The following is a 25,371-nucleotide window of genomic DNA, read 5'->3' as shown; positions in this document are numbered from 1 at the left end:
TCTCACAAACCTATTGGAGTGCCATCTAGTTAAGCGCTCACCTCTGTATGAAAATAAGTGGTGTTTTACAGTGACTTATCTGATAAGGAAAAAGGGGTGTATATATTATAATAGCAACGGTGTTTAGAATATTTTACAATAAGAGTGCTGGAGTGTTTCAAACCGTGTGTTTTTAAATAAATAATTATATACTTTGATACCAAAGCTCTGGTCAGTGTTTACTTGTATTATTGTACCTGAGTGCCTATTGTGTATACTTTGCATACTGCCTAACTCTTCTTGAAGGAAGTCTGACTGCTCAGCCACAGCTACCAGGTAAATCTGGGTGGTACAGACTGCTACCAAGTGGGTTTTCTGCCAACACCTGTAGTCCTAAATCTTTTGCAGTGGTCCCTAAGGGAACTGCACAGGTTTCTGCCTAACAGAGTGTGAGAAAAGTAAGGTTAGTCAAGGGGTGCCAGTTCCTTAACAGTCTGGTAAGCCGCAGGTTTTTACAGGAGAAAGGGTTGAATGATCGGAAGATCAGTGCCATTTAGGCCAGAGTGATAAGGGAAATATCTGAGGGAATAGACTGGGTGAGAGTGGGAGTTGGTGAAGGGAATATGGATGTGGAGGGAGGTAAGTGATGATGCCAGAGTTCAGAGTTTTTGTTGTACAGAGTAGCAAGCAAGTATATCACACAGAGTGGAGGAAATACAGAGCGTCTGTGTGGGGGTCGTGGGAGCATGGAAGGTCCTGGGTAGCTTACAGGGATGAGGTCAGAGGGATGAGATGAGCAATGTAGTAGGAAGACATGGCAGATTTCAGGGCAGAGGAGAGCTAGTGTAGAGATATAATGGGAGTCCGGTTATCGCCGGTATACAAAAGGGGCCAGTCTGCAACTCTCTCAATGTATGCATGTTTTGAGAGAATGGGGTGCTTTCGGTTTGTTGCTCGACATATACTGAATTGTATACTGAATCATCCCTTGCATCTGGATTGATCTAGAATAAGTTTTGTTTCGTCTGAAATTAACTGCATCAAGCAATTTTCCTAAGTGACGAGATGCAAACTTGATTACGCGTGTATTTGTAAAAAGGGCCTTTCATTGATCGCAAAATCTAAAATTTGAATTCTGCGAGCACACACTTTGCAGTTCTCGCTGCATTGCATTACATACCCTTATAAAAACCTTCTGAGCCACTTACTTGCCTGCTATACGCCAGGTGCTCGCCTTCCCCCGCCCTAGCGAACTACATTACCCAGCTGAACCTGAGATTCAAAAGAACATCGGCAGCGCTTTCCGGGGAGCACTGCAGAGCTGCACACCTACTGTATCGTGCTGCTTTTAGAATTCAGGTACTGTGCTCCTTCATCTATTGCTCTATATCATGCCACCCATCCTCAAAAATAATCAAGGGATTACGCAATACTACCAGGGTCACCCTGGTACATCATTTCGAGTTATACCACATTGGACACGCCAACATTCTAGCTCGGTTTAGCGTTGGGGAGTATTCTTCCTCTGATATGCTCCACCCCCTCATAGTGGCTCTGCCCTCACACAAACCATTGAAAACCCACCTTCATCTGAGAACGATGGTCCACATATAGAGGGATTACCGTTGGCAGAATCAGAATTTCACACTCTTGGAAATGCATATATTTTAGCAGCTAGCGCTAGATCAACACACACACAGCCCTCCAGGGCAACACTCTGGCTAATGGCAGTGAAAGGCAGGCACAGAACAATCTAGACCAGCAAAAATCTCTTCTCAATAAGCTTGGCCCAGACATAAAGGGACCATGAGCTAGGGATCCCAAGTCCATCACCGCTGCCATATTAGACTCCTTACCTTTAGGCAATAACATCATCAGCAGTACAGCTCCTCAGGACCCTCCGCTAAGCATCTCCTTACTCAAGAGTCGCTCACTTATGCAGTACAGAATAGAAGAACAAGTTACTTACCAACTGTAACGTTCTTTCGACTGGATGTTCCTTCCACGTATTCCTCATCTTGTGATAAATCATCATCTCCAGCTTCGCTGCTTTGGAAAAAAAAATTCTCGGCAGAGGGTGCTGTGCTCGAGGTCGTGGCGTCGATTGTCCCTCGACGTACTCCGTCGACGTCACCGATGGTATAAGTAGCTCGAGCCACGCCCGTTGCTTCAGTTCTGTTTTTTCGATGAAATATATATAGGAGGAACACCCAGGCGTGTCCCATGACCGATATATTCTTCGTGAGAGGAAAGTGTAATAAAACGTAAACTGTACTGTGGGGTAGGATGGGAGAGTCGATGAGGAATACGTGAGAGGAACATCCAGTCGAAAGAACGTTACAGTTGGTAAGTAACTTGTACTTCGAATGGATTGTGTCTTCCCACATATTCCTCATCTTGTGATAGGCTCCCATAGCAGTATTAATTTTTGGAGGTGGGAGTACCATTTCAGTTTTCGTGGACAGAATGCAGAACTGCCTTTGCAAATAAACCCTCGTTAGAGGAGGCAGTGTCCAAACAATAATGTTTAACAAAGGTATGTATTGTTTTCCAGGTTGCAGCTGCACAAATGTCTGCTGCCGGGACTCCCCTCTTTAGAGCCGCAGAAGTAGCCATTCCCCTTGTAAAATGGGCACGAAGCCCATCTGGTGGTTCTTTTCCCGCTAATCTGTAGCATTCAACTATGGCTAATATGATCCAGCGGGAAATGGTCTGTTTTGTTACAGATAAGCCTAATTTTTGACCAGTGTAACCCACAAACAGTTGGTCATCTTGTCTCAATTTAGCCATCCTAGAGATGTAAAAACTAAGAGCCCTCTTGGGATCTAATCTATGTAATCTCTCCTCTTCTTTGCCCAGGTGAGGAGGAGGATAAAACGTTGGAAGTACTATTTTTTGTGACAAATGGAAGTCCGAGACTACTTTTGGCAAAAATGAAGGTTTAACCTTAAGGACTACCTTATCTTTATAAAAAATAGTATATGGGGGTTTGCATGAGAGAGCCTGAAGTTCGCTAACCCTGAGGGCTGGTGATAGGGCCACAAGGAGGACAGTTTTTAGAGTTAAAAGCCTCAATGGACATGAGTGCAGAGGCTCAAAAGGTATGCAAGTCAAGAATTTTAATACTAAATTTAAGTCCCAGGTTGGTACATGAAAAGGTACTGGAGGGTATACATTAGTGAGCCCCTTTAAGAATTGAATTATTAACGGTATTTTGAAGTATGAAACCTCTTCCGAGGAGCGCTTGAAAATGGACAGCGCAGCAAGGTATCCTTTTATTGTTCCTATCTGGAGCCCCAGATTAGCTAGATGTAGCAGAAAAGAAAGCACCATTGGGGTGCCACACTGAAAAGGGTCCACATCCTTGTCTTTGCACCAGTTACTAAACCTATTCCAGTGACATCGGTACAAAGACTTTGTTGCTGGTCTTCTGGCTGAAAGCAAGATTTCCATTACGTCATCCGGAAGATCCCAATCCTTGTATCTCAACCTCTCAGAAACCATGCGTGAAGGTTGAGTGTCTTGACCTCTGGATGGAGAACCCGTCCTTCCTCTTGCGAGAGAAGATCCTCTCTTTGCGGAAGACGTATTGGAGGGCAGATGGACATGTCTAGAAGGTCCGGGTACCACGTCCTCCTGGCCCAATCTGGGGCAATTAGGATCATGGTTTTCCTGAACTTTCTCAACCTCTTGATTACTTGAGGAATCACGGGCAATGGGGGAAACGCGTACAGCAGTGGAAACTTCCACTCCACTACGAATGCGTCTCCCAGAGCTCCTCTTTGAGGAAATTCCCTTGAGCAGTACTGATCGCACTTCCGATTGATCGCGGTGGCGAACAGATCCACTTGAGGGGTTCCCCAAAGGGCAAAGATCTCCAGAAGGACTTCCTGAGCCAGCTCCCACTCGTGAGAGACCGTGCTCTGCCTGCTCAGAGCGTCTGCCGCTGTGTTCTTCTCTCCGGCTAGGTGAATTGCTGACAGAGAGATTCCTTCTCGTATTGCCCAGAACCAGAGCTGCATTACCTCTCTGCACAGTGGCAGTGACCCTACACCTCCTCTCTTGTTGGGATAGTACATGGCCACTGTGTTGTCCGTCATTATCAGAACATTCTTTCCCTATACAGAGGGCAGAAAGGCCTTCAGAGCTAGTCTGATTGCCCTCAGCTCTAATAGATTGATGTGTAGTTTGGACTCCGATGGAGAACAACGAACGCTGATTGTCAGATCGTTGGTGTGTGCTCCCCACCCCGTGAGTGAGGCGTCCGTCACTACCGTTATCTCCGGCCATGGTTGCCAAAAAGACCCTCCCTTGAGAACGTTGTCGTTGCAAGCCCACCATAGAAGATCCTGAGCAACTGCGCTCGGGACTTGCAGAAGATCTGACATATTCCCTGAGAACTGGGACCACTGAGTTCTGAGTGCCCATTGAAGGGATCTCATTCTCAACCTGGCCTCTGGTACTAGAAAAATGCAGGATTCCATGAGGCCGAGCAACCTGAGAAAATCGAAGGCCGGTAGACGTTGGGCATTCTGGAATTTTGTTACCATCTGCTGGATGTGGAGAGCTCTCACTTCAGGAGGCAAGGCTTTTCCCGATGAAGTGTCCAAGACTGCTCCGATAAACTGGAGTTTCTGGGCTGGTATCATGTGGGACTTCTTGAAATTGAGGGAGAAGCCCAGTTTGTGGAGGAAGTGGCAGGTGATCGAAAGATGTTCCTGAGCTTGTTCTGGAGAACTTGCTCTGATCAACCAGTCGTCCAGGTAGGGATATATGTGAATACCTCCTTTCCAGAGACTTGCTGCCACAACCGCCAACAGTTTGGTGAAAACCCTCAGGGCGGAGGTCAACCCGAATGGCAGAACTCGAAACTGATAATGAGAATTGCCAATCGCGAACCTCAGGTACTTTCTGTGCTTTGGATGGATTGGCACATGAAAGTAAGCATCCTGAAGGTCCAATGATACCAACCAATCTTGGAGTTGGAGAGCCTGAAGGATCTGAGAAAGAGTCACAATCTTGAACTTGTCCTTCCCGAGGAACTTGTTCAAGTTTCTCAAGTCCAAGATGGGTCTCAGTCCTGTGTCCTTTTTTGGGATGAGAAAATATGGGGAGTACCAACCCCTGTTCCTCTCCGCTACAGGTACCAGTTCTATGGCACCTTTCTCTAGCAGGGTTAAAATTTCCTGCAACAGGAGCGGATCTGGAATTTTGACGGAGTTGGCTCCCGGTGGATGATTCCGAGGCCTTTTTAGAAAGGGGAGACAGTAACCTTGGGCTACTGTTTCCAGTGCCCAAGCATCTGAGGTAATGCCCCGCCATTCCTTCAGATGTTGAGAGATCCTGCCTCCCACTGGTGTTTTGTGTAACAAGGTCTCAGAGGGATTAGGAGGCGGCTGCAGGAGTGGCTAAGGGTACAGATGCCGCTCCTGAGGCTGATTTTGCACCTCTTCCCCGTGTTCCACGAAGGAAGTTCCTTTTGCCCCTTTGAGAGGCCTGTCCTCTTCCTCTACCAAAAGAGGAGTAGTATCGAAAAGAACGACCCTTCCAGGAAGATGAACCGGAATAGGGTTTTAGAGGCTGGCGCAAAGAGGCGCTAAGTGATTTAGCTGCCGCTTTCGAGGTCTGAAGTTTTTCAAGGCTTTCATCAGCCTTTCTGCCAAAGAGCCTCGAGCCATCAAAGGGCATGTTGAGGAGTCTAGCTTGCACGTCCGATGCAAATCCAGACTTCCTCAACCACGCAAATCTGCATAGCACAATGCTTACAGCCACGGATCTGCTGATACTATCAGCAGTATCCAGTCCAGACTGGAGGCATTCCCCCATTGCTTCCTTCCAGTCTTTGACTATATTCAGGAAGCCTTCCCTTTCCACCCCTTCCGGAATATGGTCAGCTGCCGCCGAAATACAGTCCCACAGGGTATGGGTAAACCTGGCTAGGGTACAGGTGACATTTGCCAACTTAAGTGCCATACTGCCTGTCGTGAAAACTTTACGTGCCCAGGCGTCAATCTTTTTATCCTCTCTATCTGGAGGGATAGTTGGATAAGCAGTTTGTTTAGAAGTGGATGCTGCTTGAATGACTAAACTCTCTGGAGTCGGATGTTTATTCAAATATTCAGGATCCGATCCAGCTGGTCTATATTTTCTTGGAAAAGTGCTGTCTGCAGCAGCAATGGTTTCTGGTTTCTCCCAGTTTTTCTCCACAGTCCTTTGAAGGGCCCTGTGAAAAGGGAGAACAGGATCCTTCTGAGGTCCCTTGACGATAATATCCGTCATGCCATCTTGTTCAAAAATGGGTGAAGTATTACCCCAACCCATGTATTCAACTACCCTGGTCATAAGACCCCTGTACCCAGCATCTGCATGTTCTGCAGGATCAGGTTTGGCGAACTCTAATTCTGGGGATGTGTCAACTCCACTGGCAGAATGTAGAGTATCACTCAGGTCTCTCATCCTAGATTCCTGGTCAATAAGTTCTTCAGGAACTTATCTTGTACCATAAGTAACTCCCAAAGGAGTAACTTCGTCGTCTTCTTCTGAAGCAGACTCTTCATAGATTGCAGACATAGATTTGAAAAAGTCTGATCAGGGCAAAGGAGTGAATCTCCTTTCTTCCTCTTCCATCTGCTTCGAAGGAAATGGCAAATCCCTCGAAGTTTGAGGGTGTCTTCGAAGTTTTCGAAGATGACTTCGATAATGGCGTCGATGACGCATTTGGCTTTGGTGTCGAAATTATCGACGTCGAGGGCGTCGACGAAGTTGTCGAAGTCTTCGACGATTTGTGTTTCTTGGCAGGCACTGGAGAGGTGCTCGACTCTCGAAGTTTCTTCGACGGTTTTACGTCGACTCGAGGTTTTTTGTATTCCTCGACGCTACTGGTCTTAGCCATAGTAGCCTTGGACTTCCCTTTGTCGTTCAATGGAGCGACCTTAGGGGTATGGCTTTTTCGAGGTTCTTTCGAGGGGGTCGAGGCCGCATTCTCGAAAACCTCCATCATCTTTTTGCAGAATTCTTCCCACTTACTGGGAGAATCCGATTTAGTCGGACAACGAATTTCTTCGGTCGACTCTGAAGAAGAAGATGATGAGGGAGATCTATGTCTCCTCTTCATTTTTTTCGATGACGACGAAGAATGTCTCGATCTACTTCTAGATCGAGATCTCTTTGAGTGCCTATGGCGATCCGATCCCTTAGAATCAGTCGCTTTCTTATGTTTTTTTGACAAAACCTTTTTTGAGGCCTCCCTCCCCACCGACAGTTTACCTCTCCTCTCACAAAGAGCTTTTTCGGTCATCGATTGGCAGGAGCCGCAGTCGTCGGTTCGGTGACTGGAACCGAGACACCTGAGACAAATCCGGTGGGGATCGGTAATCGACATCTTAGACCCACAATCTGCACACTTTTTAAACCCAGTTCTGGGTGTCGAAGATGATGACATTTTCTTCACAGAAAATAGAAGCGCGCCGTTCTCGATAGCGAAGCGATCGGAAAAACGGAACTGAAGCAACGGGCGCGGCTCGGGCTACTTATACCATCGGTGACGTCGACAGAGTACGTCGAGGGACAATCGACGCCACAACCTCGAGCACAGCGCCCTCTGCCGAGAATTTTTTTTTCCAAAGCAGCGAAGCTGGAGAGAACGATTTATTACAAGATGAGGAATACGTGGGAGGACACAATCCATTCAAAATAGAAGATCACTTGATGACTACAACACCAGACATTTTCGCCGTAACCGACACTTGGCTCAGCAAGATGACGCCTACAGTCGCCACTCTAGCCCTTCCACTAGACTGTCAGATCTTCAGAGTTCCACATCTAGGCCAGAGAAGCGGAGGACACATGCTAGACTGGGTCCTGATGCATCTTCTGCATATTATAGGTGTTGTGGCACTACCCTGCCCTCGGTCCGATGACTTTATGGTGAACACCTTAGTGCATCCATCAGCACCACCAGTGAGACTGGATAAACAGCCCAGAAACTACAAAACAAGTAGCAACTTTAAGAACGTCACTACTCTGATACTGTCTGCCCAGTTACTCCCACTACACTCCTCTAATGACTCCACTGATCTGGTTAGTCACATGACTGCTGTTATTATTTCCTCTATAGAGAACCTTGCTCCAGAAAGAGTCAAGAGGATAAAGAATGAAAACATCAAGAATTCATGGTATAATGTTAACATCATCCAATTAAGATTTATGAAAAGATCCCTGGAAAGATAATGGGGAAAACAAACCTGTCCTAAAACTCTAGTCTTTACAAAGAGTCAGTGAAAAAGTTCAAGTCTGCCATTATTGAAGCCAAATCTAACGCAACAATCTCCAACGCTAGATCTGGTCCTAGCAAACTCTTTAAAATTCTTAAGGAATTTGAGGGAAAGTCCACAGTCAATCAAAACTACATTAGAAACTCAGCATGCTGCCAGGAAACACATGAGTTTTCAGCAAAATCAGAGGGTGCCAACAAAGCATTCATGACCAACAATCGAGACTTATAGGCCCTGGGGAAGTTTTACACACGCCCCCCAACCCACACAGTCCCTCTAATAACAAGATTCCTAAATTTGAATTTAAGCAGCGTACAGATCCTGAAATACACAAGATAATCTCAAACCTGAATCCTACGTCTTGTATGGCAATCTGTCCTGCCAACATCCTTAAAGGATCCCTGGATGTTCTGGTCCCATGAATTACCAGACTACTTAATCTCTCATTCAGGGAAGGCCATGTTCCACAATAATTGAAGGAGACCTGGATCACGCCGCTCCTGAAAAAGAGTAACCTCGACCCAGCTTTGGCAAAAAACATTCAGCCCATAACAAATGTGCAATCTTTGCTTAAAATCATGGGCAGAGTGGCATTTTTACAACTCCAGGAATTCATTGAGAACGACATCTGGGGATCCCACCAATTGGGCTTCAGAGCTCGACATGGAACCAAAACCGCTATGCTGGCTCAAAAGTCCAACCTGACAAGTATATTGGACAGAGGTCACCCAGCCATGCTGATGCTATTCGATCTCTCAGCGACCTTCGATCTGGTCGACCACACGCTTTTGGTGGACAGATTAAAAGGAACTGGCATGTTGCTCCATCGAGCGGCTGCACTGAACCACCTCCTTCTTGGGACCCCGTACTGCCAGAGTGGCAACAGAAGGTGCCACATCCACACCAACTATCATGGCCTGTGAAGTCCCACAGGGATCCTGTATCGCCCCTACCTTGTTTAACATCTATATAAGGCCTCTGCTCAGTCTCTTGGACAACCTGGGTGTGCAATACACCAACTACGCCGACGACACCCAGGTTGTCCTCCAGTTGTCAGGTGATTATACACAGGACCCTGACTCAATACGGATAAAACTGAGCTCCTTGTTGTGGCCACAGTACCTCGACTAAAGAAACTGAATCCTGCCTACGAAAGCTTCATCATCGCTGGTAGTAGAATGACGGTAGCTAAAGGTGTAAAGACACTGGGTGTGTATTTAGACGCAGAACTATCCATGAGACCCCAGGTCACTCACACTCGATCCACCTGTGGCTGTGTTATTAAGCTCCTAAACCACATAAGGCTCTACATTTCTACCAGTAGCAGACCTCTTCTGGCCACTGCTTTAGTTAACACCATGCTAGATTATTCTTATAGTCTGTTAGTTGGCACATCGCAAGCCAACATTCAATACCTCCAAATCACCCAAAATGGCGCTGTCCGCGCGATTCACGGTCTCCCAAGACGAGCCCATATCACGACCACCAGAAAGGAACTGCACTGTCTCCCGGTCAAGCACAGGATCACACACAAGCTCCTGACACTATCATACAAATGCTGAACCTCTACAGCTCCTTAATAACACACAGACCGTTTGACAGTGAGCCAGCCAAGGCAAAACCTGCAGTCCAAACATATGTTCAAAATGGTGCAACCATGGTTTAATGTGCACAAATTTGGTGGCATCAGTTTTGATGTACAGGCACTGAATGAATGGAATGGCCTCCCCGTTGCATTGAGCGCTGCCGGTTCTCTTACAGAATTAAAAAAAATCAGTCAAAACCCATCTGTTCAACCTTAAACCAGGCTGAAGTGCACTGGTGACCGCTTTTGCTTCAAGCTCATCCCCGCCGTTTGGCGTAAACTTTCCTACACAGTTAGAGCCTATAGTGGGCTCAAGACCCATTTTTGTCCTGGGTCAACCCAGAGGCTGGCGCACTCAGCATAGTCCCTCTAGAAATCGACGACTAAGTGAACTACCGGCAAACACTCCCAAAGACTCTCCAGGGAAGAAGCCCGGCCTGATGTCGATCATGTCAGCAGTCACGATCACTCTTGCCCCATTTTGTAAATTGTACAAGTCCATTAATGACACTCTAAAAGATCACACATCAATCTCAGCCATGATGAACAGCCGACTGATTTTTCTTGAAGGGTATATTAATGCACTAAAGAACTGAGAAGATAAGGGGCCGTGGGGCCCAAGTGACTCAGCAAAAGACCCTTCCTACTCAGCACCAGTGGTTGTTTTACCCTCTCTGCCAGTAAGCTTAACAACAACTGCTGAAATCAGCTCCCAGACACCTCTGTCATGGATGAGTAGTAAACGGGAGGCTTTTCCACTACAGAAGGCACCAACTACAATAGCAATACAACTATAAACAACAAGAGTAAGCCCTTGGGCCAGTGCTCCAATGGCTCTATTAACAACGAGGTGATCTTGATTCAGCCCTACCTGGATGACCTAACCAAAATCCACTTGCCAGCAAAAGCCTCTTCAAACAAAGATTTTCCTATCCTTGTTGGGCTGAAAGCAAAAAACCTGCCAATACGCACGCAGCAACCGCCTCACGTAGTGGCTTCTTTAAACAACGAGGGGGGAACTTCTATCTGGCTCCCGAATCAAGTGCACGCAGGCACAACTCCGAGTGCTAAACCCAGTGCAATAAGAGACCGGTCAACTAACCATAAGCCCACAGGAGAAGCAACTACTCCTTGTCTCTCATCTTTAAACAGGCCGGCAGAGTCCGACATTGACGCAGAGTTAATGAATCTAAGTGTCTACTCAGTCTCAAAAGTGAAAGAAGACAATTCTTCACCAAGAGTTACCAAAGCTAATGAACTACAATTCCAGACTCTCGAAAATCGCTGCAAGAAACTCATTGCCAAACCCACCTGGGGCCCAGCGGAAATGAGGAGTTCCTCGTACAAACAAACATGCTGCGCTATTCAAACAAATAGAGCAGGGAACTTGCGACCAGCTGCGATATGCAACAGACGTGAGGAAGCGAAAACGCGCTCCCCATCTCCCGCACCAAAACCCAGCAATATCAGTTGGGTACAAGCCACCAGAGATCGCTCGTACTATAAATCGAAGAAGGATCCTGACGACCCTGAAGACTACCACTCAGAAAAAGCAACCCTGCGCCGACCAAGACGTAATTCAAAGTCAAGAAACTGGAAATCGCCCCTACGAGCAAAGATGGACCGCTCATTCAAGTTAGAACAACTTCTCGACAATAAGAAATACATCATTCTCAATCGTGGCTTTGTGCTCAATCTATTCAAATGCATCCCGTCTCTGAGGCGCTTGAGGACCAATGACATTGCATTGATTGAACCGATCCATGAAGGCAAACAAGCGATTGCCTACCTCTATGTTTCTTCCACTTTGGTAAAAAATATGATCTCGGACGCCGCTGGAAACCTTTTTAAACTGGAATTTTACCTCTTCGAATTTGCAGATAAGGGTCTATCTCTGCCTAAAAGAAAGCGCATTGAATCTGCCAGGCCTTCAAACACCAAAAGTCTGGTCCACTACGAGCTCGCTTCCTCAAAGTCCTCTTCATGGACGTCCAAGGAACACTCATAAAAAGATAACCAATTGAAAGAAACAAGCGTCAACTCTTCTGGCGATTTGAGACCCAGAAATGCCACAGTCCGTGTCCTATTCAACCAAACCACGCAGAGGTGCAGGGCAATCCCGTAGGCAAAGCCAACTACAAAGATCCACTGGGAATAGGTCGCTTTTCGAAGGGTCCCCTCGACACTATCCAGCAAACAATCTCACAAGTTCCAAATCTTGATGAAACCTTGTCCCAATCAAAAACAAAGTAGGCTCCTCTTGCGCAACTCTGGTCCTGGATTCCAAAGGCCTTAATAACCAACAGGAAGCAATAGCAATGTGCCAGGCTCCCTCTACATTCTCCAACACTTAGACCGACCATGGTGAAAGAGGAACTGTTACTGGGGTCCTGGAATACAAGGGGCTTTCTCCATCTGACTAAAGAGGGTGACCTAAACTTAGGATTCTTCAACATTCTCGGTATCCAGGAATCCTGGATGACGGAGAAACCAACAATGGATGGATACGTCATAGCCGTCGCCCTGCAAAAAAGCGGCCCTGCGACGCCCATTCTCAGGGCTCCTAACTGTGATTCGCTCAGGCAGCGGGCTGCAACTTCAGGAAACGCTGGTGACTTCTATGTACCTCCTCGTTACATTACTCCGATGGGATCAACCAACAGGCCCAACCACGAGGCCTCTGACATCATTGGTGATCGTCATGAATGCTTACTGGAATCCTCTGACTATGGATGATAAAACGTTCCTCCCGATGGTTGAACAAGCCATCGACCCAACCCTTGTGGAGTATCCAGCGGCCAATGTGATAATATGCAACGATTTAAACGCCACATGCCGCCCACTCGACGATACAGGCCCCCAACAAACGGCTGTACCACACAGAGAAGCCAGAGGCAACAAGTGGAACGCTCTAATGTCATCAAGAGCTCTTCTTAACGCAGGCAGCCTCTTCCCGAGGACAAATTGAGCTCCCTCTTGGTCGAGAGGAAGCTCTTTCACAGATATTGACCATATCTTTGTGAGCAGCCCTCTAGCCACACAAGCTGCTTCTTTTGAAGTAATCACCTCAAATGCTAGCGATCATAACCTACTGGCCTTCAAGTGGAAATCACGCATGGCCGAAAAACTCTTCATGTTAAACCAAGTCGAGTGCAATCAACAAAGAAACCTCCTGAAACTTTCTGCCAGATCCCTGGTGACCATAACATCACAATATCTAAAGGAATCTGAATCACAGCCAGCAAAGGACGCCCTTGGAGCACCTGACTATCGGCCTCTCTTGGTCCCATTTACATCGTCGGTTAACAAGATCAGACCCACGCCCAGACCCTGTAACCACACATACTGCAAGATTCTTGTGGGTAAACGCCGAGATTTAAGGAAACTGAAGCGGCTAGCCCGCACACAGCCCTCACAAGCTAACCTCGATCTGCTCCGCAAAGCATTAACTGCCTATAAGTCTTGGGCCAAGCATCACCGTTTAACACTTTACCAGCAGGACGCGGAACTAATGTCAAAGCATGTGTGCGGCCACAACCCCCGTGAATTCTGGACGTTACTGAGATCTGCTGTCGCACCAGAGGAGGAACCTCCATTTAACAACATTGGCGAGGAGACCTGGATGAACTTTTTCAAACAACTCTTCAAACCTCCCTCAGCACCGCCTGTCACTGAGGAAAACATCGAAACGGAATCATGGATCTACTTGAGCAATAAAGAGGACATAATAGAGGTCATACGCAGTCTCAAATCCTCTAGAGCTCCCGGCCCAGATGGCATCACAAACATGGACCTCAAAAAACACCCAGAGGAATGGTCGAAGCTGATCAGTGCGATCTTTAAGCGCTGTAAGGACACAAAGTCAATTCCATCTTCCTGGACCTCCTCCATCGGGGTGCCAGTATTCAAGAAGGGCAGTAAAGAGGAGCCTTGCAACTACGGCCCCTTCCACTCCTCGACGTAATCGGCAAGGTTTTCGGTGCCCTCCTCTTAAAACAGTTCCAGTGATGGGCCAAAAACGCTGAGTGCGCGGATCCTTTCCAAACTGGATTCGCTAAAAATATTGGGACCACTGCAAACATCATGTTAATGAGTGCGCTGAAAAGTAAAATCATCGACGGGGCGCCCCGAGTCTTCGTGGCCTTCATTGACCTGGCTCAAGCTTTTGACCAGGTCAATAGAGAGACCTTAAGGAGGAAACTTCGAGAGTGGAATTGTCCACGCGATATTCTACATCCTATCCGCAGCCTCCACAAGAACACCAGGCTGAGTGTCAGACTAAACCAAGTTAGTCTGCTATCTGAGGAAATTCCAGCAGAAAGAGGAGTTAGGCAGGGCTGCCCATTAACCCCGGCCCTTTTCATAGCGTACATGGGCGATTTCAAGGTCTCAGAATCCACCATTCAATCTTTTCCACCCACAATGGGCTCTAAGAAAACAACACGCCTGTTGTATGCGGACGATATGATTCTGATGCATCTTACTCCAATCGGTCTTCAACGCCAACTCGACAACTTGGCAAAAAAAACCAAAGATCTTAGTCCTGGAAAAATGTTTAAAAAAGCAAGGAACGACTGAGCTGGTTTCTCGAAGGAGTAGCCCTCAAAAAGGTGCAACATTTTAAATACCTTGGAGTGACACTTGACTGCTCCAAAACAAACGCAGCACTACAAGAATCCCTCTTGGTAAAGGTAAGAAAATTATCTGCCCAAGCTCGTGCGTTAGACAACAAATATGGCTGTTTCTCCCTGGTTCCAACGATAAGATTCTATCGAGCAAAGGTGGTGCCCTCTCTGGCATACGCTGCAGAGGCTCTGCCACAAACACTGGCTAAGCTTTGGATCCGGTTAGAAGGTTATTTCTAGCGCTCTGTTCTGGGCCTCCCTAAATGTACATTCATGTTTTTGATCAGAAGAGAACTTGGTCTCCTCTTGCTGGCAGCGATCATCGAAATCAACAGCATGATGCTCTACAGCAAAACCCTGCTGCCTAACTGTCCAACTATTCTAGACATAATCAGGGAAAAAACACAAGGCTCGCGATACACAATGCTGAAAAGCTGGGAAACAAGCCTGCAAGACAAAGCTGAACGAAATTTCGGTATCGGAAGAGGACCTAATACCAAACCTTACGAAAATAAAAAAGAAAATTGAGGAAATCGACTGGATAAAGACTCTGGACCGTGCAGCCGAGTTCAAATCAACCAGTCATCTTCCCCTACAGCCGAGCAAATTGAACTCCATTCCGAACTACTTGGCAAAATTCCCTAGCAAAGCAGTAAGAAATCTCTTCTTGAGGGCTCGTCTAAACCTCCTGGAAACCCACAAGATCCTGGCTGCAAGAGGCCAATCCAGCTCCAACAAATGTCGCTTCTGCAACAACGAGGAGGAGATTGAAACAATTCGGCATCTGCTCCTGAACTGCCCGGGAACCCAGTCAATCAGTGTAAAGTATCTGCTGCCACATCTGTCAGCATCCTACACCCAAGAGGAAGAGCTGTGGCGGGGTAGACTAATCAGTGGCGAAAGGACTGCTTGGACCATCGCCACAGCTCAGACCCTGAAACAGATCCTTGGGACTCCCACCAACCTGTAAACAAATTCAGCTCCGGACTGGAACCTGATCCCTGACTCTTATGATCGCATTATTTTATGACTTTTCTTCCTTGTAAAAATCATTAATTTGATTGAATCAAGTAAATAAATAATAAAATAAAAAAAATACTAGTAATTTACCTGTTGAGATGCTGTTGCAGACCTCTGTTCTGCCTGGATTAATCGGCTTTGAAGCCTATTTGTCTTCTCTTGATATTCTGACATTAACTTTTCATACTGTCAAAATAAAATGCTTATTATTTAAGGCATTCATAATAAACTATTAAGAAGAAAGAAGAATGTGCTAGATGATGGAAAAACCTTAAGTACATACACTGTGACATTATACTGCACAAAATATTAAATGTGGTTTTAGCTGGAGAAAAACAAACTCATGCATGCCCAGGCATCTAATACATTTCATACATAAGTAACTCTTTTCAAATGGATACGCTCACTTCTTAGGGTGTGATTGTTTTCTGTTTAAAACCTTTTCATTGTATTTTCACATCAAGGCTAATGATTGTACATTGCAGTACTAACTTGATCACAAAATAGTTTTTTTACCCACATTCGATATTTGTATAGCTTGGGTAAATATGCCCACAGACTGAGCACACCTCAATTCAATTTGTAGTTTAATTCCATTTATTTAATCATAATATTAAAATTCTACACGCTCAAAAATGTCATTTTCACTTGTCGAGTAATTCTTATAGTGAAGGTCAAGTCAACAATAGCCACAATGCATGCTTTGGAACTCAGATTTATCATCAGCACCATGCTTTTCTGAAAGATAAAGGAGGTGGCAAAACCATTCCTGCATCCTCTGTGAAGTACACTGGAAGTGAAGATAACATTTTTAAACCTGATGAATTTTAATATTATGAATGAATAAACTGGATTAGGCTACAGATTGAACTGAGGTGTTCTCTGTCCGTGGGCATCTTCGACCTATACAAATATTGTGTTTAACACACGTGAGAAAATGGAATGATAGTGCTACAGGAAACTTCGATGGTACTAACATCAATATTTCGAAAGACTTGTGTTAACGCCATTGGGTTGTTCCATATTCTCAAACAGAAGCAAACCAAACATTGCATCTTTCAGACCTGTTGACAAGCTTTCCAGACCCTATCAATCTATGATCACTTTCAAGATGCTCCTGTGGGCAATAAGGATGCCATACCACCTTCCTACACAATCAACCATAGCCCACACTCTGTCCCGTTTTGTATGCGAAAAAAAGGGCACTCGCCAAATGGGTACATTTGATAGGTGCACAAACACTGCTGACCTAGAACATGAAGACAGACCATTATACATAGGGGGTCCCGTTTATTTTGTATGCGGGGATGAGGCATACCCAGGGATTGGGGAGGTACCTGCTACTTGGGGATACTCTTGCCAGGAGTATATCTTGCAACAACTTCCGAAATTTCCAAACCACGCCCCAGGCGGCAGACAGATGGTAATACAACCTGGGAAATTTTTGGTGATGTAGCAAAATCTTTCATACCCTTCTGGGGACAGGCAATCAACTCGTACAACATTAGGAGATTGGCCAGAGTCCTGGAGAAGACAATCAATAAGACAATAGACATAACGTATAATATGACATTAGAGCAAAAGGCTATCAGGCTGGTGGCCCTTCAAAATAGGATGGTGCTTGACGTCATCCTGGCGGAGCGTGGTGGTGTATGCAAATTAGTGGGGTCTGTGTGCTGTGTTTTCGTACCTGACCCCTCCCCCACAATATTTAAAGCGATAAAAAGGTTGCATCTAAGGTTAGGGAGACTTCTCATAAATGGTTAATTTCCCTTACCTGCTGAGTCCCTCGGCAGCTTTACTGGAATTCTAGGATTTATTTTTTCACCTGGTAAGAGCGTGAGCCTTTTTTCCCACTCTTACATGTGTTTTGCTGTGTGTATTTCTACTTTTTGTGTGATCTTGGGTACTGGAGCCTCACCTACTTCATGGCACCATATTCTTCCATGTGTGTTACACAGCACCTTCAGTACAGTGACACAGGGTTGTCTTTTAGACTTCCCACCGACTCCATTTTCTGGGGCTGACTACTGTCCCCCAGAAAAGATAAAGTTGCCATTAACTTTATTTAGTCACTTTTACCACAGACCCAGTACACCCCATCTTACATGGAGTATTGGGAAGGGTTAAATCTTATCCCTTTTTGTCTGTGTCTCTTGGAGCATTGTTTAGCTCCCTTTACATCAAGACTTGGCTGGTGGCAGTGGTATCTACCCTATTTTTTATACCACGGTTATCTTAAATAACCATGGTATTGTTTTAGGCTGTCATATTAGCCTCAAACATAAACCCGCTTGATCATATATATTTTATTACGGTTCCACCTGTGTTTATTCGCCATTTCTTTTTGTAAATGACTTTCTCGTGGTTTACTCTGCGCGCCAAACCAGGTTTGGTCTCTTTGTTCATCGCCTTTGTTAGGCAGAATCCTGTGCAGTTCCCTTGGGGAACACTGCAAAAAGATTAAGACTGCAGGAGCAGCAGTAAACCCAAATGGCAGCAGTCTGTACCACCCAGATTTACCTGGTAGCTGTGGCTGAGCAGTCAGACTTCTCTCAAGAAGAGTAGGGCAGTATGTAGAGTACACACAATAGGGCCAAAACATAGTAGAGCAAACAAACACTGACCAGAGCTTTGTATAAAAAGTATATAGTTATTTATTTAAAACCACACTTGAAGTAATATACCAGCACTCATCAGTAAAAGCAAGTTAAAACACAATCAGGTAAAGTATACACACCTCCCTTAATAACTATCAGACAAGTCAGGGTTAAAGCACACTATTTGTTAAAACAGAAGTGAGCGCTTAACCTAGATGGCACTCCAATAGTTTAGGTTAGAAAGGGAGAGAAAAGGCAGAGCATAAAATAAAACAGTTCCCAACAATTTTTAAGAGGCAGAGCAAAAGGGAAGAAAGGTAGGTTATACTGTAGAGCCAAAGTTCATAGGCCAGGCCCACTTTAAGTGGAGCAAGCGAAAATGCGCCCAGGATCACACGGTTTAAAGTGCACTAAAAGTCTTTGCAGAGTGTCAAAATGGAGTTGGAATAGTTCAAGAAACAAAGTTTAGCAGGTCTAGGGCCAACCCAGTATAGAAGTCAAGAATTTAGGGGACACCTTGAGCACTCTGTAGAAAGGGAGGCCAGGCAGGACACAGTACCTTAAATGGGAAGGAAGCTCCAGCGAGGGCAGTTGTTCCTGGCAGTGGTTGCAGTTCGTTGTTCCAGCCAGAGGAAGAGAGGATCTTGTTGTGGAGGAGGTCTGGAGTCGTTGCACGGCCCAGGGATGAAACCAGCCGCGGAGTTCCCGATTTAAAAGGGGCGGTCCTTTTATTCGCGGTCAAAAATGGTGAGCTTGGCTATCCGGCCGCCGGGGTGCTTGGCACGGGCGATTCGACCAAGTAACGCTTCTGGGAGCGAAAGAAGGCGAACTGGTTGGTCCCACCAGCTCAAAGGGGAGAAGACTCTCCAGCAGAAGATCTTCCCTATCGTCGGAAAAGTGGGGAGTTCGTTGCAGCAGGGCTTCACCCATGGTGTCGTCGGGTTGCAGGTGGCTCAGCTTCTTCCTCGTCGGATTCTTAGGTCCTGTGGCGACTTCTGAAGTTCCAGTCCCAAATGCCCTGCTTTTATGCAGAAAAACCCCCATTCATCAGCCTAGCTGTCAATCACACATGTAAAGTGGTGAGCCGGGCGGCTCACCACTGGGCCAATCAGAGTAGAGTGTGACTTGGGTTGCCGAGGCAATGCAGTCCAGGGTGCCTATTCCCCCCTCCACCCCTCCTGTGAAACCCAGACAGAGTGGCACCATTTAGAGGGCTTCTGTGGAGAAGCCTGCCAAAATAGTGGAACAAAGGGCTCGACCTTGGTCAGAGTTACAGAGACGGACACAAATGCCATTTTGGAACCGAGTTCTGGCAAAAAGACCCAACCGGGGAATTAATATTAAATAAATAAACTGGCGGTATCTTTAACATTGCACCAAAAAGTGGTGCGTTTAAAATCAATGGGAAAATCCCATAGAGAATATTCCTGTGGAATATTTCGCGTGGTAACCACTGCCACCAGCCAGAAACTCAGCAAGGGGGAACTGGACATTGCCCCCTTGAAGACAGACCCAGGGGCAATTATATTAACCCCTTCCAGTACTTCCACAATATGATGGTTTGTACTGGTTCTGTTCATAATTTAGGACTAGTACAGCCAATGGTGACTTTACATGCCCTGGGAGACAGTAGTCAGTCCCAGGGTATGGAGTCTATGTTTGGGGGTCACTATGACACCCCTGTGTTACTGCACTGAGGGTGCTGGGTAACACACATAGTAAAACAGATAATACCCTATGGAGTAAAAAGGCTACCCCATAGCCTATGAACACATACTAAGTCAAAGACATACCTCAAATCATGCCTAATAGTGGGAGGAAGAGTTTCACTCTTAGCAGGAGAAAAAAACAAACCCCAAAAATCCAGCAAAGCTGCTGGGGGACTCACTAGGTTTGGGAAATTAGCCTTATAAAGAGAATTCTCCCAAACAGCCTTTTTGCGGGTTTCCACACAGAAGCCCTCCTTTAGGCGCCTGAGAGTCTGGGTAGGCAGGATGTGAGGGAGGGGTTTTAGGACCCCTGCCATGGGTTCCCTTGGTACCCAAGTTGCACTCCTGTTTGATTAGCTGGGTGACTGTCCTTGCCAGGACAGCCACACTGCTGTGTGATTGACAGCCAGGTTGTACGAATGGGGGAAAACTGCATAAAAAGCAAGTCTCTGGGACTGGAAAGGCAGTCTCGCCACTGGAACGAAAGAACCTACGAGGAGCTGATGGAAGAGGACCCCTACAATGACTGAACCGCCCGGTGAGGCCCTGCTGCAAGTCCGAATCTTCAGAATCCGACGACAGAGAAGATCCTTCAGGAACCTTCTTCCCTTGAGCTGGTGGGACCAACCAGTTCGCCCAAACTGCAAGCCAGGACCCCTCCTCTGGTCGAATTCGCTGTACAGAGCTACAGTGGGCCGGATAGCCAGGAAGATCGGACACTGCTCGGGTTTTAAGGAGCACACCTTTTATTCATTGCTTTGCTCTGCTGCTGGTTTCTTCCCTGGGTAGTGCAGGACCCTCCAGTCTTCCTACTTCTGATCAGTCCGACAGTCGCTTCAGGAACCGTGAGCCTGCAGGAACTACCAGGAACGTCTGCCTCAGCTACAGCTCCCTCTCCGTTTTAAGGTACTGTGCAAATCCGGTTGTTCGTTTCGTTCAGCTGCGGTGTAAGTGTTTAAAATCTTTCTCCAACCTGAGGGCTTGTCCTTCATTCTCTTTGAACTACCTTTTCTATCAACCAACCTCGTCCGGAAACCGTGCCACAAACTTTACCGCAAACTAGCATGAACTGTATTATCTTGAGCAAAAGACTTTTGACCTATTGACTTTGGTCCTAAGCCTTTGCTATCTGATTTATCATTGTAGTCTCTCTTGTTCGATTGCCCTGAGTACTTAGCTCTTGGTGTAATTCAATTTCAGTTAACTTTGTCTTTCCCTCCCTTTTTAATTGCTGGAGTGCCATTTTGCTCTCACTTCATTTTGTGAGCTTAACTTGTCTGGAACTTATTGGGAGCTGTGTGGTGTATTAAGAGTGTGATTTTTAAACTGCTTAGAATAGTGAAATGTTATACAACTGAAGAGTGAAATAAATGTATATTCTTTTACTTGAGACCTTGAGTCAGTGTTTGCCTGAATCATAGTAATTGCTGTCCTTTGTGTAACTATTTGATACTGCTCACTTACTCTTGAGGTAAGTCTGGCTGCTCAGCCACTGCTAACACTTTAACTGTGTAGTACAGGCTTGTACCAAAGGTGAAATTGTATGTGAAATTGTACTATCACTTGTAGTTTTAATTGTGTGTGGTGTTCCCAAAGGGTACGGCATATAATTCTGCCTAACATCTACTAAGTACAGAAATTCATGTCCCCCAAGGGTGATTGGAACATTCTGGTTCTGGGACATGCTAAGATCCTGGGGTTGGAAGATATTCTCATTCTTGGCCATAATACTCAGTATCATATTGTACTATTCCATTGTTGCTGCGTGCAGTCTCTACCCCCCATTTGCACCATGATAGGGGGTAGCTGTGCACAGGCTGTCACAAAGATCAAGCTGAAACCCGAACTGTCCCAAATCACCAACAATGCAATGGTAGCACAAGATGCCATGATTCAAGAATTCATGTCCATTGACATTTTCAATAAAATGATTCAGGTTGTTCCGATGACAACAGGTCAGACACTTGGTCTGAGGAAGATGCAATTTGTGGGTGATTCTCTTTGCTTAGGCCAAAAGGAGGCTTTGTAGAAATGTTAATGCAGCTATGCCGTGTGATTATATATTGGCCTTAGCGCACTCATATCACTTTCGCATCATGAAACAATGTCGCAACATGTGAACCCGAAACCATTGCTTGAGAAGCCATTTTGTGTAAGGAGGCCATTTTGAGATATATATATATATATTTTTTTTTTCTGGTTTTCAGCTTGAGCACAGTAACCGACCGACCGCTGCTTGAACTTTGATGAGTTGCTTACATAGTTAGGAATGCCAGGCTGCCACATGATTTGTTTTGTTTTATAATGAGAGAACCTTGAAGCTGTACATATGCACGAGTAATCTGCAAACCCAGGTGCCGTTCTGTCTAGTTAGGCCATTATATTAGGCAGCTGGAAAGAATTATACATTGCTTTATGTGCTCTCCTGCGGGAGTTGTTATTCATTTCTGCTTCAGAACCGTCTGACCTTAGCACAGAGAGATAACATTGGCTGGTAAGGCAAGGAATGCCACCTCGTTAGAGAGAAAATTATTTGTTTTCCTCCATCCAGATGCACCCGGGTCTCAGAGAGTAAATTGTCTTGGCACTGGCAGCAAGAGTGTAGAATTTTTTTGTATAATGAATTACGCAGTAACCCCTTGAACTCTAGTCTGATGATGTCTGAACAAAGGGGGCCGGGCAATGCCTTCTAATGCTGTGAAGTTTGCTATATATGTGCCTGTTGTACTTGTGCTCGCTCTCTCTCTCCTCACGGTGTCCGCCTGCTTACACATCGTGGGGTGCTGGATCCATTTGATCCAATGCCATTATTGAATAAATATATTTGGCTTTGCATCCTCGTGACTGGCATGTCATTAGTATATGGTTGGATGCCTTAATTCCGGTCTTTGATCCGTCAAGGTGTTTAGACATTGAGCACCCTGAATAGAAGCAACTTGATATTAGGAATTGGATAATGAACAGTTGTACCCATGTGCAACAACTAACTTTATAACCACTTCACCTGCCCTCAGCCACTTGCCAGATTAAGCAATCAGGCTCGTGGTATTTATTTTGCCATGTACCTTATTCTCCAATTTAATGGAAATTGTGGTGACCCGTGCCCCCCATCTCTGCATCCTCATGCGGTGCAAACAATTAGTTGGACCTTTGGAACGGTCACAAACCTTGTTACGCACTTCAGATATCTTCTCTGAAAACTCCACTACTCAATGAATGAGGGCCATATCCTTTAAAGGTTGGGTAGATTTTCATTTACTGTATAACTGACCCTTCGCATAACTTTCCATGTTTCACAGTCAAGTCAATGGGCACTGTTTTAGGAACCAAGTACAGACTGGAAGTTAGTTACAGGCTTAATGTGTTGCTTTTTTTGCTGGAGACAGCACCAGTCAACTCTGTAAGGCATGCAGGTAACTGCAAATTAACTGTACCAAACAATGGAAGGAGGGAGAATTGGGTGAAAGGGGATGGAAGAGCAAAAATGGAAGGGAGAGTGAGAAGGAGAATTCAATGAGAATGTGGAAGAAGAGAAACCAAAAGTTTCTGAGTGAAAAAAGTGAAAGCTGAGTGAAAGAAAGAAAAGATGTCACACAATCTGAATAGTGGCACAACTAGGGAGAGGTTAAGGAGCGGATACACCCTTACCCCTTGGGACCCTCCTACACATCTGAGTGTGTCCCACATTTGCCCCTGTTTGGATGAACTGCAGAGTAATCAATATATTTTTTCAGGCTAGTTCATGAAAGAGAACTGAATTGTTTGTGTGCATTTTTAAAACACCACCCTAAGCAAACAAGAACACTTAACAACTGTGATAATGTGGTAAGATTTTCAGAAATTATACAGCAGCTTTAACACTCTAGTTTTAATCCCCTGATGGGGGAGAGGACTTAGCTTAGCAGCGTCCTGTAGGCGGTGCAGTAGCAGGCAGATGATATATATGGGATACATTACTCACCGTAATCGTATTTCTGATGCTTGTATCTGCTTAGATTCACATGCTGTGCAGAGGCCAACATCTAGTGGAAGCTGCAGAGTATTACAGTTGTTTTTGAAATTCGAAAAGGGACGTCGACAGGGCGTGCCAGTAATACTATGCCTAGTGTGACGTCCACTGTACTCATGGTCCTTCACGCGTTGCGGTCCCTCAGATTGTGTTTCAGACAAGCTCATAAAGCATCCATGCACCTTCTCTCCAAGGGGAGGAAGGGTGGGCGCATGCGAGTCTAAGCAGATACAAGCATCAGAAATACAATTACGGTGAGTAACGTATCCCTTCTGGGGCTTGTGGAATCTGCTAAAATCACATGTTGTGCATAGATTAGCGAGCAGTGTTAGGAGAAGGTGGTGGGATGTGAGAAGGTTCATGGGAAAACAGGATTTGTTTGTTTGTTTATTCATTTATATAGCACTCCGAACACTAGGATCTCTGGATGCATTATATGTTACAGTAGTTACAGGCATTTTTACAGAGTATAGGAAGTAAAAACATTGTTTACATAGTCGGGCGAGTAGTTGCAACATAGTGCATGCATTATAATATTACAGACCATTTGCTATATTTATATATACATTTACAGTAACAGGTGATAAGCAGTTATTTTACAGGATGGGTCATTGTTATTGGGTCATTATCATCGTACATCATAACATTACAGAATATTTGCTATATGTATATATGCATTTACAATAACAGGTGATAAGCAGTTATTTACAGGATGGGTCATTGTCATTGGGTCATTATCATTGTACATCATAACATTGCAGGGAATGTACTTCAGAAGCTGTTCTAGAGCAAGAAATTACTAAAGGACGTGGCAGATTTCAGAGATCAAGAGAAAACAGCCACGATTTGGTGTATTTTCTGAATATGTGAGATGATGGGGCTGCTCTTAAGGAGTCAGGCATAGAGTTCCAAAGTTGAGATGCCATGACTGGAAAACTGCTCCCTCCTGCTTTCTTAAGTTTAAATTTAGGGATCTTGAGGGTGTTGGTCAGCGAGGTTCTGATAGGGCGTTCCAAAGTATGTTTTTTTTTCAAAAACAATTTTTATTGGTTTTTACAACAAACAATGAACAATCAAGAATAAACCAACCACCCCAACAGTACTTTGTCTTACCATTACATCGTTGCGGACATGTATTTAGTCTACTGGTTTCCCCTTTTTCACCCTCAAACAAGACTACCCCACTCCGCCCCCTGCTCTTTATTCATTGGAGGTATCTCCTCGTCTGTGTTCTCAGATGACTCATCACTTGGGGCCCCCCTGGGTCGGTCCCCACAGAGTGGACACTAGGTGTTTCCAGGCCGTCAGAGTTTCAGCCTTTTCCGCTCCCCCTCTGTTGGCCACCTCACTCCATACTACTGTTTCGGCTTTGGACCATTTACAGAGGTCAGTCCACCAGACTTCTATCTTGGGTCTGTTAGATGCTTTCCACCCATAGCAATCCTGCACTTGGCAAGTGTATAGGCCAAGTCTTTAGAGTTTACTGACATGTTTCAGTTGGCGTGACCTAGGAAACCCCCCCACCATGCATGCCCATATTGAATCTACATTCAAATTGATCTCACTCTCGT

At 45.5% G+C, this 25,371-nt stretch overlaps 1 protein-coding gene across 3 annotated transcripts in view; it reads right to left on the bottom strand.

The window, feature by feature from the left end:
* The window catches only part of SCLT1 (sodium channel and clathrin linker 1), a 1,687,870-nt gene that overhangs the window by 13,863 nt on the left and 1,648,636 nt on the right, over positions 1-25,371 (bottom strand). For all 3 annotated transcript variants that reach the window (XM_069631056.1, XM_069631057.1, XM_069631058.1), the window contains exon 21: positions 15,573-15,668. In XM_069631056.1, coding sequence (XP_069487157.1) covers positions 15,573-15,668 — 96 coding nt within the window. The remainder of the gene's footprint in view (positions 1-15,572; positions 15,669-25,371) is intronic.

This window comes from Ambystoma mexicanum, chromosome 6q (assembly GCF_040938575.1).
Source record: "Ambystoma mexicanum isolate Mex_15411 chromosome 6q, UKY_AmexF1_1, whole genome shotgun sequence".
In the NCBI taxonomy this organism is placed as follows: Eukaryota; Metazoa; Chordata; class Amphibia; order Caudata; family Ambystomatidae; genus Ambystoma; species Ambystoma mexicanum.
Note: the sequence above shows the minus strand (reverse complement) of the source record. Positions and strands in the feature narration are given on the sequence as shown.